This window comes from Arachis ipaensis, chromosome B5 (assembly GCF_059453495.1).
Source record: "Arachis ipaensis isolate K30076 ecotype BB chromosome B5, ASM5945349v1, whole genome shotgun sequence".
Classification (NCBI taxonomy): domain Eukaryota; kingdom Viridiplantae; phylum Streptophyta; class Magnoliopsida; order Fabales; family Fabaceae; genus Arachis; species Arachis ipaensis.
In genome coordinates, this window is record NC_142440.1 from 133,067,175 (window position 1) to 133,077,512 (window position 10,338).

The 10,338-nt window shown below is 32.1% G+C and overlaps 1 protein-coding gene across 1 annotated transcript; it reads left to right on the forward strand.

The window, feature by feature from the left end:
* The first annotated feature begins 6,410 nt into the window (after positions 1-6,410).
* Positions 6,411-9,721, forward strand: LOC107642039 (uncharacterized). The gene is made up of 3 exons (XM_016345369.3): positions 6,411-6,569; positions 9,413-9,506; positions 9,603-9,721. Exons 1-3 carry the CDS (start codon positions 6,411-6,413, stop codon positions 9,719-9,721), a joined length of 372 nt encoding a protein of 123 aa, XP_016200855.1.
* The last annotated feature ends 617 nt before the right edge of the window (positions 9,722-10,338 follow it).

Here is a 10,338-nt window from a genome sequence, read left to right on the forward strand (position 1 = left end):
ATTTTTTTCACATTCACAACTAATCTACATATAAATTCGTAAATTACATTAGCATAACTAATTATATCATAATTGAATTTATGTATGTAAATTAACAATTAACCAAAAAAATTATGAAAAATTCCGTTAACAAATTACTTCATTAATATTTATTAAATGAATTAATAACTAAATTAATATCATCATGTAAAACATATATTATGATGAAAAATAAAATTTCATCAAAATCACAAAAAATCAAAATCAAAATCTTAAACCATCCAACTCTAAACTCTAAACAAAAAATCACAAATCCTAATTTCTTAATCATAAATTCTAAACCATCCAATCCTAACTCTAATCAATCTAATTTTAAACCTTAAACCCTAAAACATTCTTCATCAAATCCTAAACTAAATAACACTAAACTCTAAATACTAAATTATTTTATTCATGAATTTAAAATAAATAAAATAAAATAAAATTTAAAAGGCTTATATTCCAATTTTAATATGTTAATTTTTATTCAAATATTAGGAATATGAAGTAAATAATAATTTATTAGAACTTTTTATAAAGTTTATATTTGAAAACATCAGTATTTGTTAAAATACTTATTATTTTATAATTTTATGAATGAATTAAAATTAAAAATAAAAAATACAAAAATAAAAAAATTGTAACTAAAGTGGCAAGAAAATGAGCTAAATAATTATATAAATAAATAATATCATAATGTATCTAATAATAAATATCGATAATAGTCTAGTTGATCTTTATTAATTGGTTAATATATAAAAGTGACAATATTCATTTTAATAAATAATTTATCGTCTTTTTTTTATGCACATTATTATTATTATTATTATTATTATTATTATTATTATTATTATTATTATTATTATAGTTGAAGAATGATTTGAAATATGAAATGTGAAAAGGTTATTATTTTAGTTATGATGTACAATAAGGATTTAATTTGTAAATGAGCTATTGGGCCATTACAAAAAAATTTCAATCAGTCCAGTATCATCTCTATAAATTAGTTATAATGAAAAAATTAATTAGTCAAAATATCTAATTATCACCTGTGTTGTAGGCCTTAACATAATCTGCATAGAAACTTTAAATGGCAAAAAATATCTTTAATAATATTCTCTCTCTGGACACTTGTCTTATAATGATCTTGACAATAAATACATACAGGTATAGAAATAATCTTCTTTCTACATCATAGAACTTACCTTAATAGATTAGCTTATTGTGAAACATTTGTTTCCCTTGCTCACTATTGAACTTTTATTTTCTGTTTATCGTAATCATTGTCTATTACTTTTATCAGTGATTATTATCTTTGCTATGTGTTGTGAAATTTCATTTGCTCCTAGTTTAATTCTATAAATGATATTCCTGAGCATCTTTCTTTTCCTTTTAATACTCTTCAGATTGGTGATTGGATCATAAGTAAAGGAACTCTTAATATTAAGAGCATAAAACATAGAAATAAACAAACTAAATACAAAGGGTAATTTACATATACAGAAAATTGAAAAATTCAAATAATTCAATATAGCCAATTAACCATATGTAACATCCTCATAGTTGACATGACACTTCCTTTATTTTATTTTAGTTTGTATTGATCATATATATTATACCAACAAATTCTATGAATTGTTTTTATTATTTTGTGTCTACTTATGGAGCATTACTATGTGTTTTATACCAAAAGCACTTTAAACAGGACGTGGGCCTTGAATTTTAATGTTGACTTAGGTTCAAGTTAGGTGATAAAACAATCCATGAACAATTTAATGAGCTAAGCACTTCCATCACTTCCATGATTGAGCAAATAATTTTCCTCTTAAATATGCGGCTTAGTTAATTTTGTCATTCACAAATAATCATCCATTTAGTAAATTAATGTAGTATTGGTACCATATTCTCCTATAAATCCAAAGTGACTTATTTTTTTTATCCAACTATAACAATTTTTAAGTGTGTTTTTTTTTTAAGTTGGATTGTTTACTTATATTATGCTTTTGTCTTAAGTATTTTTTTAACTCTAACTTATACTCCTTTTTTCTTTTTTTTTTTTGTAAGGAAGGTTTTCCTTTCCATTTCAATTTTTTTTTGCTTTAGAATCAGAGTTTCTTTCTGCTAATAATTTTTTAGAAAGTGCAGAATTTTTCATTGAGCAAGCAACTTTTTCAAATAATTTTGTGGGCTGCGTATTATCCTAGATTCTAGTAATTTTGTTTTTTGTTTTATCTTTTAAAAGTTATTCTCCTAGTTTATTTCAAACAGTATGACTATATCATAGTATACATTTCATTAATTTAATTGAGATTTATTGTTAAGTTTTTCTAGTAGTCTGACTTTATTATTTGAATATTCGGTGCTCTATTATTTTATTAAATTAGATATTGATAAGAGTTGGATTTCAAAGCCACGAAATGGTGCAGAATATAGGGACGGTTTGAATAGAATCTTAGATTTTTCATTTGCCAATGCATCATCCGATGGGATGATACATTGTCCATGTTCAAAGTGTGGGTTTCACCTTTTCCAAACTAGGAGGATGCGTACGATCATTTGCTGATAAAATCTTTTCCCTCTAGTTATACATTTTGGGTACATCACGGTGAGATATGCATAGTAGAGAGCTCTAGTGATGGACAAAAAGCAGAACCCGATAGAAACTTCAATGCCCCAATGCTTGAGATGGTCCATAAGGCATTCAACTTCCCAGGACTTTATGGCGATGAAAAAGACTCAGAGAACGAACATGTTGGAGGAAATGCGGAGGAGTTGCCGTACTTATACAAGGAATCTAGTCGCGAGACTCGCAATTTTCATTACCTACTCGAAGATGGAGAGCATAAGTTATACCCGGGATGTCAAAGTTCTCTAAGTTGTCTTTCTTGGTGAGGCTCTATCATATAAAGTCTATGTGCGGAGTAAGCGACAAGGCCTTCGGAATGATATTGGAGTTGCTGGTGGACACCTTTGAGCATGCAAGGATTCCGAGCAATATGCACGATGCCAAGAGGATCATAAGAAAGCTCGGTATCGTGTACAACAAGATAGATGCATGTCCAAATGACTGCATGCTATACTAGACAGCGACCAAGAGTTGTCTAAATGCAAACAATGTAGGACATAGAGATGGAAGAAAAAGACTACGAAGAACTCTAGAGTAAGGATCAACATGGTTGTTAAGAAGAATGAAAAATCGCAAGCGACGAAGATTCTTCGTTACTTCCCCCTTGTGCCATGATTGCAATAGTTATTCATGTCTAGTAAGACATCCATTGACATGTTGTGGCATAAGAGAGGTCGTAACAATGATGGTATTTGTAGGCATCCATGGGATGGCGAGGCATGGAAGGCATTTGACAGAAGATATTCTGACTTCTCTGGCTGTTCTAAGCAGTGTTAGCTTAGTCTTAGCTAGCAATGGCTTTAACCCTTTTGGAAACATGAGCTCAAACTACTTAATTTGGCCCATAGTTCTTATTTCGTACAACCTATCTCCCTATATTTGCATGAAAACCACATTTTCTATCATCTTCATGATTATTCCTGGTTCTAAACTGCTTGGAAATGATATAGATGTTTACCTACAGTCCTTGTCGACGAGTTGAAGCAGTTGTGGGTTGGTGTTGAAACGTACAATGCTAACGAGAAAAATACCTTCAAGATGTATGTTGCGTTGATGTGGACAATCAGCGATTTTCTAGGTTGGACAACTTATTTGGGTGAAATACGTATGGTAGGAGAGCTTGTCCTGCGTGCAATTGGGATGTTGAGACTAACCAGCTCACACATAGTCAGAAATGGTGTTTTATGGGTCATCATCGCTTTTTAAATCATGACCACATATATGAAAAGACCGGGATAGATTTGATGAAAAGATAGAGGATAAATGTCCACCTGTCAAATTCTCTGGTGGAGACATTATCAAACAACTAGAGCATGTGCATGTCCAACTTGGCAAGGTGCAATCAGTTGCTAGAAAAAGGAAACGCGGATAGCAAACTGTCGTGCAAGACGAGTCTTCTTGGAAGAAGAAGAGGATATTCTTTAAGCTCCCTTATTGGGAGAACAATGGATTGCGTCACTATCTTGACGTGATTTACATAGAGAAAAATGTGTGACAATATAGTTTTCACCATACTAAACGAAAAAGTTAAATCTAAAGAACACCTTAAAGCTCGAAAAGACCTCCAATTGATGGGAATCAAGCATGATTTATGGCCACAGGAAGATAGAAAGTACCCATCCGCCGTCTTTACTATGTCCAATCAACAGAATGATGTCTTTTTAAGGACTATCAAGAATGTGGTCTTTCCAGATGGGTACTCTAGCAACATTTCTCGCTGTGTTGACTTACGATAGCGCAAGTTGTCGTGCTTGAAAAGCCACGACTTTCACATTCTAATGGAACATCTACTGCTAATTACGTTAAGGAATGTATTTTCTGCCCCAGTGTCTTCCGTCTTGGTAGATTTATTATCCTTTTTTTGTCGAATATGCAGCAAATTCGTAGATCCTCAACAACTTTCTCTCCTTCAAGATCATGTGGTCCATACTCTGTGCTACATGGAGATGATTTTCCCTCCTTCTTTCTTCACAGTCATGGTTCACTTGATAGTGCATCTGGTCGAGGAGGTGCACCTTGATGGCCTAGTGCATTATCGGAGGATGTGCCCAATTTGAAAAGGTAATTATAAAAAAAATTTATGTACGTTTTTTATTCCAACCCGAACATACTAAATCATGTGTTATATTCTCAAAGGTACTTATGTCGTCTCAAATAGTACGTGCGTAATAGATCACAACCAGAGGGCTCAATTGCAAAGAGATACTTATCTGAGAAGATTCTCATATTCTGTTCAAAATATCTAGATAATGTCGAGAGTAGGATCAATTGACCAATGCGTGTTGACGATCAACCGAGTGAACCTATGCCTAGTGAATCTGCAACCATGTTCCCAGAGGTTAGAAAGGTTGTGGGGGCTACTTCTTTTTACACTTTCTCACCAACTGAAAAATTTCAAGCACATCGTCATGTATTGGTCAGTTGCTTGGCTGTGGAAAATTTCTTAAAGTAAGTGCATTTGAAATCCTGGAATACGAAAATGATCAACTATAGTTGGAGATTCTGACATGAAACTGTTGTGATTTATCCAGTGATTTTAGGGCAATCACAAAGAGAAAGTTGCAAAGTAAGACAAGGTCCTAGTCTCACATAGACAGTATTGTGCACAGAGAATTTCTCGACTGGTTCAAGCGTGAGGTGAATCCTATTATGATTAATCCTTTTATATATTCGATCGTGTCCTGTCATTTGTATCCCAAACTGATGAAACATGTAATTATTCCCTATCAGGTTCTATTGGGAAGCATCAGGCATTCAAACGAATTGCAGTGGCTTGCATGTTGTCCCAATGTTCAAGCTAGCCCCTTTACATCTTACAACATAAACGGATTTAAGTTTAGAATCCTATTAAGAGAAGAAGGGTTGAAAACCCTAAATAACGGGGTTTATGTCACTTCTGACACTTGAAGTTATGCAAGCAAGTGCGATAGTAATGTTGCTGTTGGTGGTGTCTCGTATTATGGAAAACTAGGGGATATCATTGAGTTGAATTACAGTGGTCAATTCACAGTCATCTTGTTTAGATATATCTGGAAAAATACCACCTCTGGTAGAGGCATAAAACAAGACTTTTTGGGACACACAATGGTCAATTTCTCTCATCCAATTCATACCAGTGATCGAGAAGATGATGAACCGTACATTCTTGCATCCGAGGCTCGCCTTGTATACTATATGGATGATGAAGTTGATAAGGAATGGAGTGTAGTAGTCCATGTGAAGTTAAGAGATTTGTTTGACATGGGTGAAGACAATGAACACTATGAGGTCAAACTTTTCCCCCAACCGAGTTTGACTAAGTTGTCTGAGTGTGACATCAAAGGTTTGTCATTGACAAGGGACGAAAATTTAGAAGAACCCATCACTGATGCCATTGATACTTTCAAATAGGCTACTGGTTTATAGACATATTTAGATACCAATATAGGATATGTTCACTATTACTCTATCTATAGTCTAGTTGAGAGTTAGACACTTGCAATTTTATTAATTAGCAACTAGCATATAGTAGAAATTAAAACATGGAAAGACTTGAATTATGTTACTCATAAGTGACAATTGGTCCACCTGAAAAGTGATATTAATAATATATTACAAATTAAAATTATTTATTTTGTATTTTTTCCCCTACTACTCCTGGAGCTATATATTGATTGACATGTATACTCAAAGTTATTTTGCTCACTTGTTTCATGATAGGACTTATCAGGGAAATTGGAAGAGGGACTTCTTTCTTTGCGGTACTAGCATCAATTTTTCCAGGGCGATGGAGCAAGCAGCTTTGTTCTCTTCGCTGGAGCATGCCATATCATTCGCAAGAGACTTATGGTTCAACAAGTTGCCTATTAACTCATGGCTGGATGAATTCGCTACACACATGCACATAGTTGAGGCTGTTAGCAAATCTCCTGAATCAATTATGAAGGTATGCTCTCATATGTCTGATAGCAAAAAGTTCCTTTACTTTTTTTGAACGGCAACAGTAATTTTAGTGGTTTTATTATCCTTTAAACAAAAGACACGGCCAAAGGTCTTACATTTTTTGAGACTCTCAACATTGTAAGAATTGAATCAATTCGAAACAAAGTACCACAAGAAATTTGGCTTCGAGTTCATAACAAGTACAAACAAGAAACTATCGCACCAAATACCGGAGGAGGTAAAGGTAAAATCTGGATTTAAGCACCAAGTATATGATCTCGTATCTTGCTACATAATTTAAACATAATGAATTCTCCAAATTCTCTTGTATGCAGCACTATACAAGTTTGAAGTCTTGAACCACAATTTACATGATGTGCTTTCCCTTTCAGCAATGATTTTATGACTATGGTGTATATTTTCAACAATATGGGTGGTGCTTTTGTTGCCTTTTGGTTTTGCATCTTCTCTGATAAAATAATAATCGTTTTCTACATCCCCATTTTTTGGTTATGTCAATATCCAACATATGTTAATATTTCATAGCCTTGCATGCTTCTTAAGACTTTTTCCAGCATCCATTGCATTTTTTGCAATAGACATGTTGCATAGTAGGGTCGTCTCCCTTTTTTCTAATTGTTTTATTGTGCTTTTCATTTAAACTATTATGAAATATTTTAAGATGGATGTAATACCATAGTAGTTATTGTTATTACCTTATTCTAAAATCAATATCTACAATTGTTGTGTTGAGTACTCTTTGGTAAGTATCTTTAAAGTAGCATCTTATGTGACTAAGCATTAAGTTGTTGTTGCTGTTTGTAACTTGAGTTATGATTAGGAGTGCTATTTAAAAAATGAAAGATTTATTTCTCTCTCTAGTTTTTCTTTTCCTTTTTACCCCCTCAGCTAAGAGTCTTTTTAATAGGTGGAGTATGTAGAATATTCTTTGGCCTTTGCTCTCTTACAATTCTTCTAGAAAACTATCTTTTGTTTTCATTTTTATGAAATCTATTAGTGATACATCTATTAATGTTCAAGATACATCTAAAGCAAGAATTTGTCATGATTATACTTACCCTTGTATCCTCAAACACATCTTCTTGAGTGGTATTGCCATCAAACACATGATCATATATGTGTTATTTTGGTTTATCATCTTTCCATAGATGTTCAACAGTAAACTCATCTATAGTAGTAAGAGAATCTCCATCTTTCTCAGCAATCTTTTTGTCACTTAGGGGCCTTAGCCGACAGTACACTCTTATATTAAAGAATAGAGGCCAAAATTCCAATGTTTTTATTATGTCGATTAAATATGTAAATTCACAAGTCAAAGACATACTTGTTGTAATTAACACTTTATCTTTGCCACCTTCTGTTGTATTGAAACATCACGTTCTCAACACTTGTTCTTCTTTATAAAGCAACTCTATGTCAGCTAGTTGAGCTGGTTGCATATTCAATCTGGCAATTGTTTGTTTGTCCTTTCTATCAATGTCCTAAATAAAGTAAAAATAAATGTATAAGTTGTTTTGCATCTTCAATTTAACACATAAATTGAGACAAGAGTATCAAAACCTTTTTCATTTCTCTCAATTCTTCAAGCTCTTTCAAATTGCTCTTCAATGCAGTCAATTCAAAGTCCTTGGCTGAAAGTGTAGACTTAGCAACAACTAACTCTTGTTTGAATACTTTTACTTTTATTTCGAGGTCATAAACTTAACCTTTCAGAGTTTTGCGTTCTTGTTCAAGTTTCAATTGAATAGAAGAACTCTGCATTATAACCACAACCATGATGTTGATTAAAAATTTTAGACTTATCCGTTTTAAAGTTAAAATAACTAATAGAGTCTCAATCTTCTTCTTTACCTGTTTAGAATTTTTCTTCTTAAGGCTAGACAACCTCTGGTCCAAAACCAATTTGTTAGTTGTCAAACTTCTGATGGTTTCTTCAGCTACATGAAGCTCATTTTTACAAAGTTTTAGCTCATCTTCAAGCTTTTGTAAATCCTATCAAATATCAACCAAATTCCACAAATGATATGTAATTAAAATAAATTATATCAATAAGAAAAACGACAATGAACAACTACTCTCAAAAGGCATCTTACTTGCTGATTTGTTCCAATAGGCTCATTTTGGGTAGTGTCCTCTTTCTCTATAACCAATTTATTCAACTTGGTCATCCTTGTTTCCATGTTCCTTTTCTCTGAAATTGCAGCCTAGTATATTGTATAATCATTGAGATAGGTCAATAATGTGAAGATGGTTAAGACCAATTCAATTAAGTTAAGAACTTTACCTGAAGGGCCTTATCTTTTTCATTGCATAATGAGATAATACTATCATGGTCATTTGTAACTTCCTCAAGACTAAGCTTATCATCATTTAAGGATTCGTTCAAGCTCTCCAACTCTTGTAGCATTTTCTCTTGTAACAACATAAACCAATCCTACTGATAGTTCGTCTTAATATAGTGATACAAAAAACAAAATCTGATATTAAAAATACTTTTTAAGTTAGATACATCTTATATGGCTAGGCCAATAAGGTTATGCTTTGAAAGGAAATGAAGCTGCATATATAAGATAAGGTTCCATTTTGAAATTCCTATACAATACCACTTTGAAATCCATAGCTCACTATTGAAATTTATTGGTATTGAATTTATTAATCCTTACCTTTAATTAGTTACCATGGTTTCTAGTTGGCATATTCTTTAGTTGCTACAAAGCTTGAAATGTTGTTGATGTTGAATGAAAAGTGCCTTTGATAAATTTTGTTGATCACTTCTAGCTTCCAGCTATTACATTACTTACAAATGCACTTTCGTACATTGTGCAGACACGCTATGAGAATAGTTTTATTGTTGAACTTGAAATTATGTCTCGGAAGGAATTCATTCTTATAGAAAGAAAGATTGCACGACTTTGGGAGCGTAAGCCAAATAAGACATCTACAATGTTAAGCTTAACCATGTTTTTTTAATAATTTATAATACATTGGATTTAGTCGGCTATAATGTAACTTTTAGGTTTATCTCGGGACAAGATTCAAGAGACTTCAGAAGAAACAGGGGAGATAGTTCAATATTCAGTGCAGGAAGAAGATGTTGTACCAGATGATAGTTCTAATGAGGTTGTTTTTACTTAACACAATGCTTCCATGCTAACTTTTGACCTTAATGAAACAAAAGAAGAGAATGAGGTCTTTTGACTCATGTTGTTTGTTTGATATTTTGACTTGGTTTTTAAATACCAATTTGGTGTTTGGGCTTTAATTTGATCTTGTTAGATACCTTTGATTTATGACGATCTTGATTGGACCTGTTTATTGAAAAATTGGGATTTGATTGAACTCAGTAAATGATGTAACTTTATATTTGGTATTGAACTTAATGAAGAAGTAGATAGCAATGAACTTGTTGGAGATTGAAATAATGTCGACTTCGTATACCCTAATTAGTCTTTTGTAACTTGAAATAGTTAGGAGACAAGATTCTCTTGCAGCCGAGGCTTTTCTATTTTTAATTTTTTTTATTATGTAATTATGGTATAAAGAATATAAATATATCTCCTCCATTTAGTGACACTGCTTAACGAATTGCTGTCTTTTACCATTAATTATGTTTATTCGATTTATAAAAAATTAACTGTTTAAAATCAGTACTTTTAAACAAAAAAGTCAATGTATAAAAATTATTTTTAAATTAAATAATTATGAACCAAAGCACTTTTATTATTTTAAAAATTTAAAATATATATAAACAT

Bases quoted from the DNA above. Each gene is read 5' to 3' on its own strand.
- LOC107642039 (XM_016345369.3), top strand. From the start codon at position 6,411: ATGGAGCAAGCAGCTTTGTTCTCTTCGCTGGAGCATGCCATATCATTC. The intron at 6,570-9,412 runs GTATGCTCTCAT...TACATTGTGCAG, and splicing joins CTCCTGAATCAATTATGAAG to ACACGCTATGAGAATAGTTT. The intron at 9,507-9,602 runs GTAAGCCAAATA...TGTAACTTTTAG, and splicing joins GATTGCACGACTTTGGGAGC to GTTTATCTCGGGACAAGATT.